The sequence below is a fragment of the Centruroides sculpturatus genome, unplaced genomic scaffold (assembly GCF_000671375.1).
Source record: "Centruroides sculpturatus isolate CEXI.00-Female unplaced genomic scaffold, Cexi_2.0 scaffold169, whole genome shotgun sequence".
Classification (NCBI taxonomy): Eukaryota; Metazoa; Arthropoda; class Arachnida; order Scorpiones; family Buthidae; genus Centruroides; species Centruroides sculpturatus.
Genome location: NW_019384492.1, coordinates 621,037 through 645,306, shown reverse-complemented (window position 1 = coordinate 645,306; position 24,270 = coordinate 621,037). Strand labels below are relative to the sequence as shown.

Sequence of the window (24,270 nt, the reverse complement as noted above, 5' to 3'; positions counted from 1 at the left end):
TTTCGTTTACATATCACAGTTTAACAATACTTCCCATTTATATAGGAATAACTACATATTCCAAATTAATAAAAACAAAAAACTTGAATTCACACTTTATAACAAATATTTTTTATATAACTATATTTTTAGATGATTTTGAGTATTTTTTGATAAGAATATAATGCAATATATATTTGTAATAGCAAATTCTTTTAATATACAAATATTGCTTTTCATTTTTATCTATACATTAGTAAATACAGAACAATAAACATTTACAGTTATAACAAACAATTTCAATATATTGGGTAAGATGAGACTGAAGCAAAATTCTCAATACCAGATAGCTGATTTCTTATTGGATGTTGACTGGTAATGAGAGAGCCTGGAAAAAAGTTTTTAGAGAATTAATTAAAGTAATTAATAAAGTATTTCAAACTTTAAATTAGAATATTCTTACTTCAGTTAAGGCGGCCCCAAGTCCAAAGACTCCAAGTCCTATTAAGAAAAAAAAAAAAAAAGACTTCTTTATTATGTTTTTAGAAATTTTCAACTTTACAGTTAGTAACAAAATGATAAAAACATCAAGTGAGCTGACAAGTTTTATACAAAATTATCACCACAAAATATACAAGAAATATTTTTACATAGGAAAAATTAAAAAATTCAGATCTCTAAACAAAAACATAATGGGCCCTACAAAAAGATGTACAGTATGTTAGAAACAACCCATAATACTTAGAAGCTAGTATGACATTGCTTCAGAATTCTTATATTCTTAATGTTTCATTTACGTCTTACATCTAAATGTCATTAATGCACAGAACTTTAAAAAACTGAACACCAGATGGATGGGAATACTAGAAACAAGAAGTTGGAAGGATACAGTTAAACAATTGCAAGACAAAAAAATGAAGGAGACAGTGTGATATAAGCGTGAAAATTAATACTTATAGCTGAATTGGGAAGCAATGTTAATACTGTGCAAGTGTGGGGTTTGATTTAAATTCAAACTATATATTTTCATTTTAATTTGTTATCATTTTATCCATTTCTTCTCCTAGTAAGCAAAGATGGGTTTGGCCTCCGACTGTACAGCAATTCAAACATCTGGTTTTAGCAGGCCATTCAACTCTATTCAGAAAATAGGAGTTAAAGTTTAAGGACATTCACCTCTTTAAATGGATGCAGTCCCATGCAAACATGCTAGTTTGCATATCAGGGGTGCATAGAGTGATGCCAGGTTTGGCCACTTTGTACCAAATTTGGCTCTTATTTTACTCTTATGGTGCCAAAAATTAATTTTATACTTTTTCAAACAATCTTCAACAGAAAAAATTACAGATTTGTTTTACATTTTGTTTAAGAAGCTGAAGCTGTCTTAAAGCAGCACAAAAACATTTCTTCATGGAAAAATTTAAACAGTTTGCTATCTGAAAGAAAGTATTTAATATATATAAGAAGTTTTTATTTCAAGTCTTTCTTTATCTTTTACAATATAGGACCATCTATATTACGTTTCACAAATTTTGGCCAGGCTGCTTTGATATGTAGTAGCAAGGATAATTCTAAGTATGTGTTCTGTAACTGAAGAATAAAAATTAAATTGACATAACAAGATGCGAAGCCCATCTCAGGTCACTGGTGTGTGTAATTTTCAAAGATTTTAGAGCCCCATTCAGATAATGCATAACTCCTAGCTGAGATTGTGAAATCACCTGTAAATGCTGATACAAATGCCAAGAGCTTTAAATTATATTCTATGTTTATAATGAAATTTGATTTGTGGAAATTTTCAAAAATAGTAAAATTTTAGAACATGAAGACTGATAAAATAATACTTTTGAAAATTTTAATCAATCTTCAAAATTAACAATAGAACCATTTGTCATTAAAAAAATTTCATTATGTAAATTTATATTTTATCATCTTATATAACTAAATGAAATACAGTGGAACCTCACTTAACAAGCATAATTCATTCCAGAATCTTACTTGTAATCCAAAACACTTGTTAAGCGAAACAATTTTTTCCATATATATTAATGTAAAATATGATAATGCGTTTCATGCCAAAAAAAAATACTCAAATATTTTATGTATAGTGTTTATTCAAAGAAAATTATACAATATACATTGTTAAAGAGTGTGAATCATCATCATCATCTAGTACTAAATGAACCAACCTGGTATGTGAATTTGATTTGCAGGAAAAAAAAAAATCACAGCTAATATGTCTGAAAAAACATGCCAAATTCTTGGGCTATGTAAAGTCTATAAATAAATATTAGAAATTAATTAATTTACCTAGAGGTAGGCAGTTATGCTGCATCTTGTATTAGATTTAATATTTCTAAATAAATAATTTTTAATTTAGACATTTCTAAAATTTAATTTGAAATTGGTCATTCAATTTAATATGAGATGGCGGCATAACTGCCTACCTCTAGGTAAATTAATTAATTTCTAATATTTATTTATAGCCTTTACATAGCCCAAGAATTTGGCATATCATTTTTGTGTTGATTATTGGGCCACTACTGTATTGTGGAATATCACTTTCAACTCTTTTCTTGGGGATAATTTTGGACAAGATAATTTATATGCCTATGAGGATGACGTCATACTCCCTATGGGTGGCTGATCTCGTGATGATTTGGAACATAGGGCCAAAATAATGCTAGAAAAAGTCTAACTGGGACAAAGAACACAAGTTATATTTCAACCCTGTGAAAACTAAGGGTATTGTTTTCAACAGATCAGGCCAGCCCAATCTCTATCACCGCCCCCACACATCAAAATGAATGAGAAGACAATCAAGATTAAGAGAGAGATTAAATATCTCGGCATGATTATGGACCATAGACTGTCATGGGACCAACACATTGACTATATAACCAAACAAACTGGACTCATTATACAAGCCTTCGCACAGGTTGCAAGGAATAACTGGGGGCTCTCCAGCGAAGCCATGAGTGCCATCTATGACCACATTTATGTCCCAAAGATAACATACGCTTGTGGCAGTGGGGGTGGGCTGCTCGCGAAGTGCATGAAAAAAGAAAACTTATCTCTTCGCAAAGGAAGGGGTTGATACTTCTTACCAAAGCATACCGTGCAGCCTGCAAATCTTGGCAAGAAAACCTCCCATTGATTTGACCATCACCAATAATGTCAAGCTGCACCATGCCAGGTGGGGCCTCGACATTCAAACTAATGATGGATTCATCTACTCAGGTGCCATTGAGAGACCCTACCGCTATAGCAACATCCCATACCCTGGGACCTACTCCAGGCTAAAGACATCCCCCCCACACCTGGCCAAGATCGAGCTATATACTGATGGATCTAAAATGAATGATAACATTGGTTGCAGCTACGTTGTTTATGAAGACAGCAGGGAACTACATCACAACTGCTTTCGCTTGGACAGAAACTGTTCTGTTTTCCAGGTTGAACTCATAGCCATACTCATGGCAATATCTTGGACTATAACTACAATAATACTTCATCCATATCTATACCGACTGCCTCTCTGCTAGCAGCCTCATTGGGAGCAACTCACTTCATTATCTTGCCTGTGAAATTAGAGAACTCATCAACAATTCCAACAATATATAGAGCATCTTCTGGACTTGTGCCCATCAGGGGACAGTAGGGAACGAGAGAGCCGACTTCTTAGCCAAGTCGGCAACTGCTAGTGACTCTGCTCCTATCATCTATAACAAAATCAGCAAACGAAGTCTACGCCATCTGCTGTGGACAGAGTGTCTTCAAGCCTGGCAAGAAAGTTGGAACCGTAATAATCAGCACATTACGTATAAATTCATTCCCAACATATAGCAGTTCTTCTCCCTTAGTTGGTTTACTCCTAGCTTTCAAACAACTCAGCTAATTACCAATCATGGAAAATTTGCAAAGTATTTCTTCAGATTTACCAACAATGACACTAACTTATGCCCAGTCTGCCAGGTTGAAGACAATAGCACACACTATATCTATGAGTGTATCACACTAGAAAAGGAAAAACTGGACTTAAAACTCCTCGTAGAAGACTCGGGCCTCACCTGGCCTTGTGACTACAGCGTGCTGCTTTCATCCAGAGAAATTTATCTGGCCTTCACTAGGCTAGCCAGGAAATTTGCTGAGCTCTCACTGGTGATTGTGAATAACTAACTGGCCATAATCCTACAAGTGGATTGCACTATGCCATTAACTGCTCATAATCTTGTTATGTTTACTGTATTGATAACTCTTGTTGCTGTGCTGTCATTTTATCATCATCTGTTCACCCTTATTGTTACACTAATATTTATCTATGTACTGTATTATTAGTATTTAGTTTGTTATCTTGGTTTGTTACTCCCACAATAGTATTTAGTTTGATATTTTGGTTTGTCATATACCATCAACCGTTCATAATGCTGTCGTGTCTATTGTATTGTTAACTCTTGCTGCTGTGATGTCATTATATTACCATCTGTTCACACTTATTGTCACGCTAATATATTTCTATGCATTTACTGTTTGTATCTAGTTTGATATTTCACCGTTTTAACCACCCAAATTCTGTAGCGTTAATGGTTTGCTATCTATTGTCTTGATGTAATTGTCATCTCTATCATCTGATCAAACTTTTGTTGCATTAATCCATACCCTCTACATTGTTAGTTCTATGTTTGTTATCTCACTCTTATTGACACGGTGATGTGTTGTTATGTTCTGATATATGTTCACTCTTGATTATTGTTTATTCTGTATATATCTATACTTACTGTATGTCATTCACATTTACTGTATGTTTTCAACCCTGGTAATGCCTTAAGCCCTGGTCACACTATGCGATTTCTAGCCGCGCAGGCGACTGCAACTGCAACAAGCGCGAGTCGCGCGCGTCTTCTCGTGGTCACACATTGTTCGTTGACGTTGCAACTCGGAAACACGTGGCCCTATAATAAACCAATAAAATTACAGTAGCTTGTTTTTGACTACTTTCGTGAGTTTGCCGATATTTTACGTTCTACTTCAGAGTATTTACGGAATTTTAGCCACTTTTCTTATTAAAATAGCAAGCAGTTCCTTTTCTGGAATGAATAAAAGAAAAAAGGCGATTATTTTAATAGAGCTGGCGAAAATACATGAAAAGATAAAATCTTCGATAAAACGAAGAATTAAAATCCCACAGGTATTCGTGAGCCTGAATAAGCTCGATCAATCTCGATTCTGTAAAAGTATTAATCCTCTGACTATCTGCCATGATGATGAACTATTTTCAATGTTGTCACTGTATGACGTGGCATAAAGGCGTTTGTTGATTGGATGCGTGTTTGCAATCGTCGCGAGTAGAACAAACTTTTTGTTTCTAGTTGCGATTGCAGTCGCGGCGGTTTTCGAGGGGGGGATTAGCAGTTAACGGGAACAGCCGTCGCGGTTGCAGTCGCCTGCGCGGCTGGAAATCGCATAGTGTGACCAGGGCTTTAGGCAGGGCCAGAAATGTACCTACTGTACGTTAATAAAAATTATTGTATGGTATTGTATTATTGGTGTGTTGATTATATAATGGGCTATGGTTGTTGATGTTTATATGTAATATGTCTGAACACAAGTTTGGAAAAATGTGTGATCACAAGCGACACTAAGATGCTAGTGGAATGAGTGCTAAACACAGACTGATGGAGCATGCGCACAATCTGGGACTTCCCCTCTTGTCACTTGTTATGCAAAACATTGCTCATTAAGCAAGTCAAATTTTTACAATTTGTTTTGCTTGTTACATGAGGTGCTCGTTAAGCGAGGTTTACTGTATAAAATTTCATTTATATTTTTAAAATACATGCAATATAGAATATTAAAAACACTTACTTGGCCTGAGGGGCAGCCAATTCAGCTCTGGGGAGTGAACCTTCAGAATTCTTCTGAAAAGCATCTGGTGCATATCTATTATACAAACCCCAAATGCTGTTCATCAATTTGCTATTATAGTTATGTGGAGTAAGAATCTCCAAAACTAGAATGAATAAATAAAAAAAGACTATTAAATTAACTTAAATATTTTTATTTTATAAAAGTTTTGTATTTAAATCATAATTTTACATTCTTAATATAGCAAAAAGATACACAATAAATATCCAATGTATACATTCTAATGTACTGTATGTAATCTTTTTTTCAGACAGAAAAAAAAGAAATGTGTTTTAACTCTAAATAGAATCTGAATTCCTATTTTGACAATATGGCTGAAAAAATTAATTCTAATTTCATTTTATTGAAAATTTAATAATCTATAATACTTCCACAAAATTCATGAAAACAAAATCAGTTATTTATAAATTTGTAACATTTGATAAATATTAAAAAATTTTAGTAAATATAATTAAAACATTCACAAAGAAATTTTTTTGTACCTAATATAATATAAAAATATACACAAAATATAAAATCATGCCTAAAAATTAAAAGATATTTTTAATAGAAACTGTTAAAAACAAGGATAATTTAACTTGTTCCTTGCAAAATCTTAAGTTTAAGAAATTTTAAAAAAATTAACATTTACAAGCTGTAAAGTTAGAATATGATGACAAACAAACGTTACAGTATTGCAATTTTTGTTTAATCTAACTTTTACATCTGTCTAATCAGATCTGTCTACCGAGTGCCTAGTAGGTAATTTGCAGATTACCTAGATAATCTGCATATTACCTAGGTAATTTGAGAAATAGAACAATTTTAGCAACTTTAACGGATCACGCTAGTTAATCTGCAGATTAGCTAGGTAATCAGATTAACTAGCGTGATCCATTAAAGTTGCTAAAATTGTTATTATATATACTGGAAGAGGAAATTGGACTGGAGGTCTGGATAGCCTAACTGGCAACGCATCTGCAAGGCAGTTTAATTAAGAAACTGAATGGAATCTAGTGAAATACCAAAATCTCAAAAAGAAAATGAAATATATGTAATACATAATGAGGAGTACATTATGTATTATATGGAGCCAAAATGTAGAGAATATTAAAAATAAGTTCAGTTGAAATAGATGTATTGTCAAGACTATGCAAATTACTATTTTTGCACAAAGAAAAAAAATTTAAAGAATTGATGAATAAAAGAAATCAGTATTGAGGAATTAATAAGAAGGCAGTTAATATGGTGTGGTGTGGTTACCTGAGAGTACCTGAGAGTACACACAGTCAAGGACAGCCACAAAATATGAGAGAAAGACCAAGAAAACCCCGAGAAGGTGGTAATATGATAAATGATGAGAGACACAGGAAGGAAGAAATATATATAAATAGAAAAGTAGAAAAATTACCTGACCGTCAGAAGACATCAGATTACACAAACTGATACTATTATGTATGCATATACATATAATGTATTCATAATGTGTTTGTAGAAAGATTGTATTTACAAATAACTGAAAATTTTATAATATTGTACAATATTTTTTTGGTTTACCCAACTAATTCTCCATTCCATCCAGTAAGTAAAAATTTCTGGGGAGAACACTTATAATTTTAAAATTAGAAAAAACCTTCATATTTAAATTTATTAAATCATCTTAATATGTTTAATTTTTTTTTAAATTTGCCATATATGATCAAAATAAAGTAATTATTTTGTGTTTGTATTTTTATGTGATATATATGTTCACAATACAAATAATAATAAATTTTGATATCTAATTTGTCCTTACAGCAAGTAAATAATTATATGTATAATTTAAGAATATGAAACTTACAAGACTTTGATGTAGGAGGCAATTCATTTCCTTTTGAAAAAGAATTTTCTCCCATAAACTGTGGTTTTTGTTGCTGCTTTTCTTTCTTCATATTTTCATGAATTTTGGCAGCACTGAAAGAGGTACAGGGTATTGAAGCCATTGAATCTAAAATAAAAATTTTTAAATGTTAATGAAAAGAAAATGATTTCATAAAATATAATAAAATATTAATAATTACCACTTTTAAATGTGTGCTGATAATTCAGGCAAACACAGGTTACAATGGTATCCTGTACCTGTCCAAATTTGGACAAAAGACTAGATAATTTTAATGATGATGATGAACACACTGTGAACTTCAGTTTGTAAAACTAAAATATAATAAGAAAAGTTTATCAATTTTTGATGTTACAATGCTAAAATAAAATTCAATAATTTACTTTTCTATTGTTTTATATACATTTGATCATACTGTATTATCATTTGAAATTAATGACATGATACTTAAATTATATAAAATTGGAAAAATTGACATTCATTAGCTTTAGAATAAAATGCAATCTAAAATTTTTTTATAACAACACATTTTTAAATTTCGTAGAATTTTGTTGTTTCATTCTGTACACATTATTTAAATGTTTAAAATCAGAAAAATACTAATAAACTCTATACAAGTGAAAAGAAAAGAATAATGTGATTATAACAAACATACAGTAGAGCATCGATTATCCGACTCAATTGGGGACTCAGGTTGGTCGGATAACTGAAAAATTGGATAACCGAAAAGAATGAAAAAAATACATTATTAGTATAGTATATTAGGATATTAGTATACCCCATGTAATTAGTATATCGCTATTAACCAACTTTGCATTGAATTTTCATCGATGTTAAGCCTAACAAATTTTTAAAAAAAATAATAATTGTCGCTATTATATCGTTAAAAATTACTTTTAAATTATTTTATTGCTCACAAAACAAACAACCACTCATAATTAGAAAATTAAGTCTTGTTTAAATACTGGCCTCCCTTCAATGGTCGAGCCAGTATTGTCAGCTAAAACACACAAAAATTTAACAAAAATAATATTAAAGTAGCCAAGACATAGCCAAATATTGTAATGCCACATCACTAGCGGACATTTGAAATTTGCCGACTAGAACGGTCGGTTAACCGATGTGACGGTTAACCAGGGGTCGGATAATCGATGCTCTACTGTATTTGATTTAATGGGAAATTTGATTTGATTGGTTTATTTGATGATAATTTTTCTATTTGAGGTTTATAATTAGTGGTCTTTAAAAGTTTTCATGACAGCTTTAAGGGCCTTGCTTTCACACTACATCTACTGAGTTGTTTGGAAAGTTCTTGTCATTTGGCTGGTGTCATGATTTTGACATCCAAAATACATAATGTAATCTTTATAGAGGTGCAATATATTCATTCATCCAAATTGGTGTGTCTAGCTCTTGACATCTATATTATTGCCATCAGTAATTTTTGCCAAATATTGTATATATTATGTTATATAAAAGAACATGAAAAGGTGCAATTATAAGCTTCTGGCATTTTATGAGTTCAAACTCAGTCATAGTGCAGCTGAGACAATTCACAATTTAGAATAAGCTTTCCAAAGCAATGATCCAAAAGAATGGATGGTGAGAGATTGGTTTAAGTAGTTCAAATCCAGAGATGAGAGAGCCTTGAAGATGCCCCTAGAGCAGTCACCTTAAACTCACTATAGAAGATTGTTTGAAAGAATTTGTTGAAGTTAATCCCACAGCAATATGATCAGATCTGATCACATTGATGTGTGACACAGTACTGTGGGAGAGCATTTGTATGTGATGGGGAAAGTAAAAAAATTGGATCAGTGAGAACCCTACAAACTGACAGAGCACCAGATACAGATCAGGTTGGAGGTTTGCTGTTTGCTGCTGTTGTGAAACAAAAACGAACCTTTCATGCAAAGAATCATCACTTGTGATAAGTGGCTCTTATATGATATTAGAAAAAAAACCTCACAATATATGGGTTATTCCAATGAATTGTCCAAATCTTCTCCTAAACCTAGTCTTCATCATAAGAAGACTATGGTGACTGTTCGGTGGTGTACAGCCAGATTATTGCATTAAGGCCTTCTCAGACCTGGTGAAACTATGAGAGCAGAGATAGATTGTCAAGAACTACAAGTTATTTACCAGAAATTGTGCAAAAATCAGTCACTATTGGTCTACAAAAGAAGTCCCATCCTTCTTCATGACAACACCAGGTCATAAGTGTTTAATGCAACCATGTAGAAATTGCACTAGTTGGATATAGATTCTGCTTCACTCATGGTATTTTCCAGATCTATCTCCAACAAATTTTCACTTTTTTTAGGCTCTGGATAATTTCCTCCACAATATGTGCTTCCAAGATCAGACATGTCGTAAACACTTTTCAGATATTTGTTGCTTCCAGAGACATGAATTTTTATCAACATGGAATATTTGCACTTCAACATTGACAAGAGTGCATTTGTTGAAATGGTGGTTATTTTAATTAAATCAGTTGATATTTACCTGAGTTGAAAGCATTGATTCAAAACAGCAAGAACTTTCCAAACAACCCAATACAAAGTTTTGAAATCTATCAAATATTTTTTTTATAATTTATAAGAATCTAATATTTTGTAACCATTCAATGTGGGTACCTTTTAAATCATTAAAGAGAAAATAATAAAAGATTATTATATAGAAGGCAATAAGTTTTCTAATATTTTATTATATATACACTGAAGGTCTGTAAAAAAGGAGGTTGGTTAGAACAAAAAATTAAGTATGATAACATATAATAAAACTATGGAAAAATTGCAGAAATCAGCATATCAATTATTTCAATGAATAGTTAGCATTACTAAATTATAACAGCATTATATTATAGACTTTTTATACATATAAAGGATGTGCACTTAAACATCTACCCCAGAGCAAAAAATGTCCTTCCAGTATTTATTGGTTAGATTAGTTTGTTGACTGCAATGAACATAAATACATTAGCTATTACATTCCCATAACATACATCCATTCCATTGCTATCTGCAATTTGCAAAACACAACATGCAGAGGATACTGCACAGAAATTTGAGTGATGCAACATAATGTTAATTTTACAGCATGACAAACCACAACTCCTTTAGCACATTTCATGGATTGATGTGGAACTGTTTTCCTGAAATGAAATGTATAGCTGTTACAATGTATATCACTGGGTATAGCTAAGTAGAGTATGCTCCACAATGCACATAACATATATAATACCAAGTGCATTTTACCCTAAACATCTGATGTAGAATTTAGGATGAGCAACTTCCTGGCCAATTGGGTGTCTCCATCAAAATCAGCTCTCAAATTTTTTTCCATTTAGACAGGAATCTGATAGTTTGAATTTTGAATGATTCTGTATTCATTGATAACATTCTGAAACAGTAACAGATATCTGAACATCCCAAACATGATGATGAACAAATGGCTTGATAACTTGACACTGGTACAACCATAGCAGGTTTAGTACTAGCATGATAGCATGCAACCCTTCATTTCCAGAACAGTTACGCATCAGTGGCTTGCAGAGTGGAACATAGCCCATTCCATAAACACCACATTCCCCAGACTTGACCATTCTGGATTTTTTCCTGTGAGGCCATCTAAAAGCATCAATATATGATGTTTGCCCAGCAGCACTGCATGATGGTAAACTGGAAAGTCACATACAAGAGGCCTGTGAAACAGTGACATCAGGAATGCTATATGCAATCCATAACATTTCACTCAACCATTTATATCTTTGAATTGTCACTAAAGGAATTTATATCTTTATATTATCATCTTGTACATATTCTATAGCAAAATAATGTTCATTTTTTGTATTAATTTTTACCATATTAGCGTTATCCTTTACAATCAGAGATTATTTGTATCTTAAAATGTATATCTTAAATTATTCCCTTTGGTTATTTTAGTACTGGAACAAGTGCACACCACACACATATACTTATGGAATGCTGTATAGATCTCTTTTGTCCTTCGATAAATGTTTAAGTCCTCTGTATATAACAGGGGTGGGCAAGCAAGAGTTCAGTGGGAGCCAAAATGCAGGTTTTGCAAAATGCATGTGAGCCGCAGTTTTGTACTTTTTTTTATTCTGTAATGCCGTTCTGTACCGCAATTTTATCATATAATATAAATATAATATAAAACAAATATTGAATTTTTTTAATAAACATATTTTCACAAAATTGTGGAAATAATAATAAAAAGCAGAAACTAACACTTTCAACAAGAGCCGCATGTAACTCAAAAAAAGCCACATTTGCCCATGTCTATACAGTGGGTGATCGTTAACAAACATAATCCGTTCCAAGACTTTGTTCGCTATCCGAATGTTCATTAACCGATTATCAATTTACCATAGGTTTCTATGGTAAATCGATTTGATTAATTTGTTCTGAAAACCCCAAAAAATAAAAAATATATAGTTTCTTACTACATTTATTCATATGTAATAATAAAAATACGTATATACACAGTCTTACATTTTTATTTGTCATGTTTTTTCTGTTTATGGGGGTTAAAGAATCTGTCCAATGTTGATTGCTTTTCTGTCTTCTTCATGATTTTTCAGAAGTAATTAATCACATTGTAATTGTAGAGATCCCTAAGCCTATTAACCTCAGCCTGATTTGAATGCCATTTTAAGACCGTTGTTCTGACATCTTCCCACTTCTTCAAAAGATCTTTAATAGCAGATATTGGCATAAATCCGCTTTTTCAGAAGAAAACATAAAAGAATTGTTTCTATCAGAAATATAAAAGGCTAGAATTACAAGGGAGAGTTTCAAAGTTAGGGGAATACTATCTGATCAGTATATACTGGGTTGAACGTCGATGTCAATGTCTCCCATGCTCTGAAAAGTTTTGAATTGTTGCCTGTAGACAAAGGAAGACCAATCGGTATTCATTATTTTATGTCACTTCTTCTTGTTCAGTGAAGTGTTCGTTGTCCAATCATAAAAATCTCTCGCGAAAGTGTTCGTTATCTGATTTGTTCATTAACCGATCATCCACTGTATGTCATATACTACAAAAAGTATTAAAATTTTGTTACAATTTCTTATTAAAAATGTTTTCATTTTTCAATTTTATACTCTGATAATATATATACATATACACATTAGTGTTTTTTCTTGAAAACAGTTTGTTGTAAAAGATTAACTATAAAAAATATTCTCCAAACCCATGTGAAGAATCAATTGGTGACATTGACATTAATCAGGACTCAGTAGAAATAAAGTTAACTATAACTGATTATGAATTTCTTATCAGAATAGGAGTCAAGTTGAGTATTGCTGGTTAGAACTTTTTATAAATGTACATCTGGTGGTTAGAAAATCCCAATTTACAAAATAAACCAAACATTGCTTTTGCTATTTACTAATCATATGTAATAATTGTAATAATAAACAAGCATGTTGCAACACTAAAAATGATAGATTGTATATTTCTCTTTTCAGCCTTCAGTCTTTGTATATCTTTGTTTTTGGTAATTTCTCAAACATTTGTTTATCCCAAAAAATCAATCATACTGTTTAATAACAAAGACACTACTGATATGTTAATGATACTGTGTGAATGTAAAGTAAATTTTATGCTGAAAGAAATCCAGCTTGAATGCACTACTTCTGTCTTGTATTTTCCACATTTGGTATCCATATATGCAAAATTTATCATATTCAACTATAAACACAAAATTATCAAGAAATTAGTCAGAGATGAAAGAATGGTAGATGTTCTTCTGCATTTATGGTTAATTCTCATGATTCCATTCAAAAGAATATATTTAGATTCTGGTATGAGCCATTTGAATGTTTAGAGAATTTTGAATGACAATGGAAAGCATCCATTTCACACAGTATTCTATCAAGAAATTTGCAACATTAACCTTCAAAATCATATTGATTCTACTGCTATCATTGGATGCTAAATTTGCTTTTCCATTAGCAAGTTATGTGGTTCAATGAAGCAACATTCAAAAGTTATGAGCATGATAATATCCACAATGTTCATTATTGGACAGCAAAGAATCTACATTGGCTTAGAGAAATATATGGAGCCTTAATACCTTGTGTAATGTTTAAGATCAAATAATCAATCCTTATTTTTTTAAATGCCATTAAATGGACAATGTTATGCAGATTTTCTTGTTAATGTTTCCAGAACTTCTGGAAAATATGCCACTGGCAGTCAGACAATGTGGTCCCAAGCATGATGGTTGTCCAATAGTTTGACCAAACTGTTTTCCAAAAAATATGGTATTTAAAAAAATTTTCATTATTATATAAATATAAAATGGCAAATATGATTTAATTCAACAGTATAAGCAATTAAATTATGCAACCCATAGCAAATATAATCCAATTGCTCTTTTCAATCTTGAAAATAGCAAGAGTAAAACTTGCTATTATACAGAAGTAAAATTTATGAAAATAAAATGCAATTTTCTAAATTTTCTAAATACATTTTGAGCCACACATTGTTGTGGCTCAAAATGTAACTATTATAAATGTATAACACTTTCCTCGGGAGGGGGGAATTTTTCAAAAAATTCCTTCTTAGTGTATATTCTTTTGACATACCCTATTAAAACGCAATCAAAAACGCAAAAAACCGCATCTGAAATAGTATAAATAGAAGCAGAGTTCTTTACTGTAAGCCTTAATCCTGTCAATCTCCCCCAGTGCGGGAAATTTCAACATGTATATTATATAAAAACACATGCGCATTCGAATGCAGCGTTGTATCAAAATATCAAAGGAATCGGTAGTAACAAACGAACATTACATTTTTATTTATATAGATAGATAAATAGAAGATGATCTGCTTTAGTTCATCCTCACAGAAAAGCATAATGCCTCACAGAAAAGCAAACTTAGGGCGTCGTACTCGTAGTGCCATCTATTGGACATAAAAGCCTTAGCCCTAGATCAGGGCTTCTTAAACTATGGGTCCCGACCCCATTTGGGGTCGCTTAGTGAAATCTTGGGGTCGTGAGATTTTAATGCAAAATATTGAAAATAATTTGTGAGAGTTTGAAAATGGCACGCTTTGTGTCATAGGTTTCGTGAGTTGCGCTTCGTGTCACTTCTGGTGCAGTGAGACAACAATTCAGCAACACTGATTGTAGTGTGAACTAGTGTAGTATTGTCGCTTTTCAGTGTATTCAGTTGTCTCTGTTCCATTGTAACACAAGACTGAACTGTGGTAGTATAGCATTATTGTTTTTGCAAATTTGTATACTGTATATCTTTATTTTATATTTTTTTGGGGTCGCAAAAAAAATCACAATCATAAATGGGGTCGTGAATAAAAAAAGTTTAAGAAGCCCTGCCCTAGATGATATGTTTTAATTTATATGAATGTTTATGGAATAATATACAACCTATGTCCACCCTGAAGTTCCATTCTAAATATTGGTGAAAGANATTTAAAAAAAAATAACTATAGTAAGGAAAACACTGAAAAATGCATTTTGTAGTTGTAAATGTATAAATAACCGTAATAGAATAATAATTGATAAAAAAAATGTAGTTTTATTTGCACTTTACCTTTGAGGATAGACGATGGTGGAAATGTAAACTGGTGGCGGAAGAGAGGGAGAAGGGAAATGATACTAAAACTTAACGTATATAACATAATGTAACAATAACTTAAAAATCACTGAAAAATGCATTTTGTAGTTGTAAATGTATAAATAACCATAACAGAATAATAATTGATAAAAAAAAAATGTAGTTTTATTTGCACTTTACCTTTGAGGATAGACGATGGTGGAAATGTAAACTGGTGGCGGAGGAGAGGAAGAAGGGAAATGATACTAAAACTTAACTTACATAACATGTAAGTTAAGTTTTAGTATCAATAACTTAAAAATAACTTAGAAAAGATAAAAAAATTAGTGCTGTTTTATATAATCTTTTAAATTTTTATTCACTGCTTTTTGCTTTCTTTCCTTCATTTCCACCAGCACTTTCACTGGATAGAGGTCGCTTGGTAAAATATCTATCCAAAGAGGTTTGGCTTTGCCTACTTTTTAAAATGTTTCTAAAATGACTTAGGCAAATGTCATTACTCTGAGCAGCAATACAGCTAGTGTGAACCTTTTTGGGATGTTTCTTTTCAATAAAATTAGTCACTTTCTGTTAATACCTCAAGATTTTCTTTATCAAGCAAGGTCCTTCCACAACAAAGCAAACATGCAAACTGAGACCAATGAACAGAAGTGAATAAAAAATGGCACTGCGAACTAATGTAATATCGTATGGTGAGTTTTTGTTCGTATCGTGGAGCAAAAATATGTTCAAATTTCATGTCGAATCCTGAAAATTTTGTATTCTGGGGCGTTCGTGTCTTGAGGTACCACTGTTCTGTTAAATTAATACATATCTATAATTGGCATCTACAGACTAATAATATAGTGTTGCACTCAAAAGTACCCAATTTGATTTGGATATAAAAATTAATGATTAAGATAAAAGTTCACCAAAGATTTTATATGAAGGAAAAACTCACCAAATTTCATTGAAAAAAATCAACACATCTCTATGTGCACTCCAGCAGTCACAGTGACAACATCAAGGTAGTAGGCAATTTCCTGCTATGTATGCTGTTGCATCAGTAGGTGCACTCCTGAAGATCCTGACTGAAGTTGTATAAACCATATCTTTCATATAACTCCATAAAGATATCTACAAGGATCAGATCAGGAGATCTTGGCAGTCACACTTGGGCATACAGACAGCTACCTACACTTTATCCTGTGATGAAGCCATGACTCAACAACAATGCTCACAATTCAAATTCTGCACCATCTCACAGCATAAAAAACAATCGCTATAAAACTTGATGAATTTTCCCACCAATGTCACTTGTTGGGGTGAAATTTGAAAAAACTATAGACCTATAAATTCCCACCATCATTCGTCTGTCTTTCCTTAATTAATCTCAAGAACAAAGTTAGGTAGAAAGAGAAGACCAGATACGGAAACCTTCGGGACAGGAGGCCCCAATTAACTATGTAAGAACTTCCAATGCAAACCAGAAGTCATGTTATTTCAATTTTTAGAAATTTTCCCCCAAAAGGTATGATGACTTGGCACAATTCTATTGTTAAAGGAAAAGTATGATGTACAGGGGCAAACAACTACTAATTGAGGTGGCGAGCATATATTTTAAATTAAATAAATTAAAAATATGATTAAAAATTGCAGTCCAGCATTGTGACACTGTCACAATAAACAACTGCTCATTGCTTTAATATATCTTAAATCATTCATTTTTTATATTGGATTAAAATCAGGTAGTTTTAAGCAGAACACCCTGTATATTACACACAGATTTACAAATTTACCATTCCATCAATTTAGTTTATATTTTAAAATTTTATTTAACTTCTGATTCAATTTTTACAGATTTTAGTTGACATTTAAATTAAAAAATTTAGATACTTATCAATTTTAAATTTAAAAAATCTAGTTAAAAATGTATATTTTCAACAAATATAAAAAAATGTTATAATAATAATTCAAGTTTATTCATAAGAAATCAAAATAATTCATCAAAGTTCAATCAAACCCAAAATTTTTATAGTATAAAAATAAATGATATAATCTAATAGACCAGGGATGGGCAACCTTTTTCTATGTAAGGGCTGCATTTTAAAACTTTTGAACTGATATGGGCTGCATACAAGAGAAAAGAGAAAAAAATGCCAGTAAATCACAATTATTTATTCATATATAATTATAAATTAGCATATGTATACTAAAATTTAGCTTCTGGAAGTGATGTAAACATAATATATCAGAAATATTTGGTTAAATATTAGTTGCTGATAGTTTTAAATTAGTTTTGATATGTCTGTTAGCCAGTTTCTTGTTTTAATTTTTACTAAATTCATTGCAGAAAAACTAGTCACATACATAAGTTGTAGAAATAACATTTGGATTTTTGCTGCATACTTCCTTAAGCTAGAAAATTGATATATTTATTCATATTTTATGTGATGTGGCCGCAAAAAAATATTAATGCAGGCCGCGGGTTGCCTATCCCTGTAATAGACTATTTTTTAAGTAAACATATCTAATAAATCATTTAAATTTCATAAATTTTGTTTTTATGTAATATTTACTTATACCTTTAAAAAATATTTAATATAGGGTATAGACCTATTAGGTTCAAAAATCCTTTTATATTTAGTCTATTTTAGTTATATAAAATACTGTATATACAAACTAAGCTAACTCCCAAAGAGTCGATTCCAGTCGTTTTCTATTCCAGAAGTAAAATAATTATGGAAAATTTGATATTTTTACTCTCAGTAATATCGAAATACCATCATCTATTCTTTTGTCTGTTTTAATATCTAACCCAAATATTGATCATCTTGCCAAGCAAATACAGAAAGAATAGATCTTGATTTAAGAGTTTAAAAAAATTCTCCTGGCAAGTCCTGGAGTTGGAAACCATAATACAAACTCTATTTTATTAAATTATTTATAATTATTACATTTCAGCTATTATATTTAAAATTTTCTATAAGATAGCTTTTAAACTTGGCAATAACTTTTATTAATCCAAATGACCAAATATCTTATTCTAAAATAAAATAAAAACAAATTTACCACATTTACTCACACATAAGACAATCTCGCATATAGGACAAGGTGTGACTTTAAAGATCAAAATAAATAAAATTAGATTTATTAATAGATTTCTAATTTTATTTCATTTAATCATAAAAAAAAATATCAAATGCACATAAATGCACACATTATTCCACAGAAATTACTGACATTTTAATCTTTAAGGAAAAAATCTTGTAAAATGACAACATAATTTGTTTGCATAAAGATGGACAATTGGGAACTTTTTTTGCCAATTCTTAACAGTCGAATCCACTCTTCGTCAATTACACTTACGAGTTTCTCCAAATTCTGATTTCTGAATAATCATCCATTTTCACGTAGGAACAGATTAAAACTTATTTCGAGCTATTGTGTGATTTTGGAATTTCAATTTGGAATTCAATTCAAAAGTTTTGCTTTTCCTATTCCTATTCATCTTTACTCCTGATTATACACAAGAATGATTCAAACAATCCAGATAAAATACTTTTGTTTTTAAACCCCAGAGGGTGAGCATGTAATAAAAAAATGCAAATACATGGTTCACAAAAATTATTGCAAAAACTCAAAGAATCCTTTGCTTGCACATATAGGATGACCTTGGTTTTTGAATCAGTGAAAAATGAATAAAAACCTCGTCTTATATACCAGTAAATACAGTAAATTTTAAACACTCATTAAATATGAATTTTTGTTAATTAGCAATTTCCTAATTTAGTCTATTTATGAATACCTCAGTTCATTATTTAAGTTAAATATTTAACACTCCTACAGAAAAAAATCATATAAATAGGTTTAAAAGTTCTTATCCAAATGCAAGATTCCTAAAGCAGAACTTGGACCCAATAGCACTGTATGCAACTAAACATGTCGCAAGAACTGATAATTTTTGTTTAATTTAACTCATTTTTTTTTTAAATTCAAATGCAAGTAAAAATGACTGAAAAAAATTTTTTTCTGGCAAATCTGGAATGCAATTAATTATCATTTAATAAATATTTGGATGTACATTGAAATGTTAAGGGAAATAAAAAAAAACTGTTAAAACATTTCACATGACAACAGCAATTTCTATAAGGAAATATATTTAAAAATGTATATAATTGTTTAAAAATATGAAGCAATGTTTAAGCAATTTAAAGGATAACAAAGAGAGCATTTTTCTTCTTTTTTAGGTCAAGGTGTATGATCCATTAAGAAGTGTTATCATGTTTTCCACTTGTTGTTTTAATTAAAACCGTTTAAATGATATAATAACATAAATATATATAATAGTCTAGGCTTTTATAGTATATATATAAATGATAGGAAAATTGACTTACAAGTTTAGTATTAAATACTGGTTCACACGAAATGAAGGAATGATTGGATGAGATGAAGTTATTATTAAATGGTGTTGAGAAATCAATGATGGCAATGATGTAACTCTTATGAAACAGTACAAAGTGCGGTGTTTGTTCCTTCTCGATCACGGATTGAAACGTTTTCGATTCTTCCACGAGTTTTTCGATTATCGCACCGTCGTTTGCTCGCTTTCCTTATGGCAAAGTTCGATCTGGACGAGAAAATTTAAACACTATCAAAATGGCGAACGGTCGTGTCTAACGCAAGATCCGCGGTCACGTGATTGATAAACAGATGATTACTGATGACGATAATGTAAATAAATTCGGTTGAAAATTTACAGAAAGATGCTTGAATAAATAAACTACGGCCGATGAATTATATACTCAACATTTAATAAATGTTACTTAGAACTAAGTGTTTATTAAATTTATTTTGAAATGAATTTAATAAGTGCAAATATATCTTTAATTAAGCCGTTACGATTTATTTAAACCTTACAGTCGACCCCTCTATAACACTGTTGATTATTCTGTTTTATATGAATTCCATGTTGTATGAGTCACTTAGATTTTACAAATACGTGAGCCGTTCACAGCCCGGCACACGTATTTGTAAAATCTAAGTGACTCGTACAACATGGAATTCATATAAAACGGAATTATCAACAGTGTTATGGGAGGTCAACTGTATATAAAACAATTTATCGTGTTAAATTAAGGACACCGCATTCACCACGTAATTTATAAATCGTCATACAGTGAAGCCTTCTTTAAGGGGTCTTATTTATTTCAAAAATCTATTCTTTTTTTATTATTAAAGATGTTGACTTAATTAACAAATAGTATCAGTTTTGTTGATTAAGTCAACATTTTTAATAAAAAGAGAATAGATTTTAGAAAAACATTGAAGCTTTTTTTGAGGTGATAAGACCCCCTTAAAGAAAGCTTCACTGTATGATAATTCATAAGCATTAGGAATTAAGTAAAATTTAAAGGTGATACAGGATGAAATAAATAACAGTGCGATGTTCGTGTGGCCAGTTTATTAATAGGAAAGAAGTTATCAAACTTTTAAATAATTAGAGAGATCTTCCTAATATTTTCGTGTCATAAGGGAAAAAATCCAATGTTCTAAAACTTTTTTCATAAAATTGTTCGTGTTTTATATTGATATTTTTATTCAAAAACATTTTAAAAATTTAATTAATCGATTTCAATCAGTTCTCATAGTTTTATTAGTTTTATAAAGTTTACTATTAATTAAAAATTAAATTTAAAACAATAAGCTCCCTTGTCAAAAAAGTCAAGAATATAAAACGTACATATTGAACGAGTAATTATTTATTTTGACATTGTCACAATTTCAGGATACAATTTTTAATCGTATTCTTAATTTATTCAATTTAAAATATATGCTCTCCATCTCAAATTTGTAGTGTCTTTTTCCTGTACATCATACTTTTCCTAATAACAATAGAGTCGTGCCTGTCATCTATGTACAAAATTTTTCCCCAAACTCCATTTAGAGAGAAAATTTTGAATTGATTTCACGTGATTTTTGGTTTAGATTGAAAATTTGTATATAGTTCATCGGATCTTCCTGCTTTTAAACGTTTCATATTTGGTTTTGACTTTCATCTATCTAACACTATTTTCGAGATTAAAGGAGGACAGACAGACAGACAATGGGAATTTTTTTAAATTGCAAACTAATTAATTATGTAAATGTTATTTGAATTGTTCTATATTAATTTAGCCAGTAACCAGATTACTTGATAAATTTACCAATTAACTGATAAATTTCAATTAGTTTACGAATTAATATTTTTTATCATATAAGATTTAACTCGAAAAAATGTGCATAAAATGTAGTAGCAATACTTAACACTTCATATTGCTGAAATGTAATGCAATAGTCAATAGAACAGAATCTTTCGTGTTGATAATATATTGATTTTATCGATATTAAAATTACGTAATTTGTTATGAAATTTATTTTTAAACTTTTTAGTTTAATTTAATTTATGAATTTAAATATTTAGATAATAAATAAGGAAAAAATTTTTGTTCGTTTGCACGTTTTATTTATTTGGCTTTTTATTATCGTTTTAATACAAAATATTTACGAATTAGGTTATTTGGATTTTTTAAATTAATTTATAAACTACTAAAGATGCGTACTAAAAGTATAATTTCATGCACTGTTTAGTATTTTACCGGTTAATATAAACATTACAAAACGAATGCTTTTAATCATTTGGTTGTTGTTTATTTATTTCAACTAATTAGCTTAACTCTTCTCGTTGTTCCTTAATTCAATTTAAGCAATTCAGTTTAATTTACTGCTTAATTTGGTTTAGTATTTTAAAGCGAGCCAACAACTTTTTTGAAAAGTTTGCTCACTACAAATGCTACAAATTGCTCGCTATAAATGTAAAAAGCTTGCTCACTACATTCTTGCTATAAATACTGTGTATAATCCAGTTGAAAGTACTCTATATAAAAATTAAAATAGATTTTACTTTATGACCTCTTGCTTTACAATCCCCTGTTTTTATAAATGATACTGATTTTCTATTATGAGTGTATGAAATGCTTTATTTCAAATTTCTTGCAAAAACGTAAGAAATTTCAAATCTAATAGATTAACTACGTCGTACGATTTTCTAATGCATGTTTTATATATAAATGTACTGTGTATACAGTATTATGTTTCACAATTTTTACTTTGTAATGGGCACGAAACTATTTTTCTTCACATTGGCCTATGTAGGCTAATGAACAATGGCTCCATTTTTATTCTGGAAAAGATTAGTTGGCCTATGAGAAATAAATTAGACTCAAAATTAATTAGATAGTTTTAAGAGAAATTTAAGCAATATTTGTTCAACATTTCTTTAAAAATCTCAAGTAAATACGCATAATTAAAGTAGCCTATAGTCTAATTTGTTTCTTGTTTACAATTTTTTAATGCGAATTGCTTCTAACGTATTCTGTATATTATTTAGAAACAACTCGCATATTTTTCATGCGTAATACTTTCAATGTATTTCTATATTTTCAAAGAAAATTTTCTCGTAAAGTTTGAAAATATTTTTATAAACCATTTTCTAAACTCAGAAAAACGTGGAAAGAGAATTTTGTAGATAAAACATTTTTTCAAGCATGAATATTCATTATTAGTACTGGTCAATAATCCGTTTTGATATAAATAGCTTTTTGGGGACTGGTATATTATTAATCAGAATCAAGAAATGCATACACTTTAATCAAGTGAATGAAAGACTGCTAAAACAAGGAAGATTCAATTTCACTCTCTTTATTTGAAGATTCATATCCATTTTGTCGACACATTGTCCACTTCAGTGTGCTTAGATTGCACTTAACAGCATTTTCATGAATTGCCTTGGAATAAATACGGCATGATAAGAATAGTAAAGGTGACAATTAAATGTTTAATCTGTAATGGGGCACACTATGTTTAAAGCTTGTTTTAAATCTTCCTTGTGTTTTATCTAGTTCACTTGATTAAGGTATACACATTTCTCGATTTTGATTAATACTTTTTCGATTTTGATTTTTGTTGACGTGCTTGTTCGTTTGTTTGCTTTGAAAAATGAATGATTGAAGACACTGAAGAGAAAAGGAATTTTTGGAGTAAAATCTTTAGACGAAGACCCATAAATAAGAAAAAAAGAAGTATAGAGGAGTGGAACAGAAAGATGTAGGCGATCATCTCGCAGAACATTCGAAGGATCCAGGAATTAGTAGATTTCAGTTGAATTCCTTTGAGTATCCTAAATTTCCAGCGGATTCAGAAACTAATGAATTCCGTCTGATAAAATTTTGGCCAATTTTAAAATTGTTATATTCTCCGGGCAATCCAAGAAGTTTTGGCTAGTATTTTATATAGACTAATATAAAATACTAACCAGTCTCCAAATATTTTCTGATACGATATAATATATAGTGTATTAAAAAAGCGATTTGTTGTCAATTAAGCTTAAAAATTATTCACAGACCATATGAAATTACAACTATTTATGCTCAAGTGACTTACAAGTATTAGACTATAATTTCATAAATTAATTTAAAAATAAAAACTGAAAAAATAAAATGTTTAAAGTTAAAAGTAAATGTTTTATTCACGAGCGTATGTTTGCTCGTGAATATAACATTTACTTTTAACATAATCAAGTTCATTTGCCTTTCATTAAAAATATTTTGAATTGCTTCAAGTTCTATTTTAAAGTTATAAAGATCATCTTTCAAAAAATTTTCAGATAAAAAAAATTAATTAATGAAAAATTGGTTCTACATGTGACAAGATAAACATTTCACAATTTAAAATAAATTTTACTAAATTTAACTTTGTGTAAATGATAGCATTAAAAATATTTATCCATTTTGTAAACAATGAAAGATGTTCTTTTACTTAAAAATATATTTTATAATCATTTATTTTTAATTTAAATACTGTATATCCTTATGATAA

The 24,270-nt window shown here is 30.3% G+C and overlaps 1 protein-coding gene across 1 annotated transcript; it reads right to left on the bottom strand.

The window, feature by feature from the left end:
- Nucleotides 1-228: 228 nt before the first annotated feature.
- On the bottom strand, nucleotides 229-23,129 carry LOC111621811. The gene is made up of 7 exons (XM_023364058.1): nucleotides 23,090-23,129; nucleotides 19,752-19,966; nucleotides 7,944-8,076; nucleotides 7,724-7,870; nucleotides 5,845-5,989; nucleotides 443-480; nucleotides 229-367 (listed from the first exon to the last, which is right to left on the bottom strand). Exons 1-6 carry the CDS (start codon nucleotides 23,127-23,129, stop codon nucleotides 444-446), a joined length of 717 nt encoding a protein of 238 aa, XP_023219826.1. The 3' UTR covers nucleotides 229-367; nucleotide 443.
- Nucleotides 23,130-24,270: the final 1,141 nt, after the last annotated feature.

Coding starts and splice junctions, on each gene's coding strand:
- LOC111621811 (XM_023364058.1), bottom strand. CDS start 23,129: ATGTGTCGACAAAATGGATATGAATCTTCAAATAAAGAGA. Junction 8,077..19,751: donor CAGTATTTAATACTAAACTT/GTAAGTCAATTT, acceptor ATTATATTTTAG/TTTTACAAACTGAAGTTCAC. Junction 481..5,844: donor TTGGCTGCCCCTCAGGCCAA/GTAAGTGTTTTT, acceptor TTTTCTTAATAG/GACTTGGAGTCTTTGGACTT.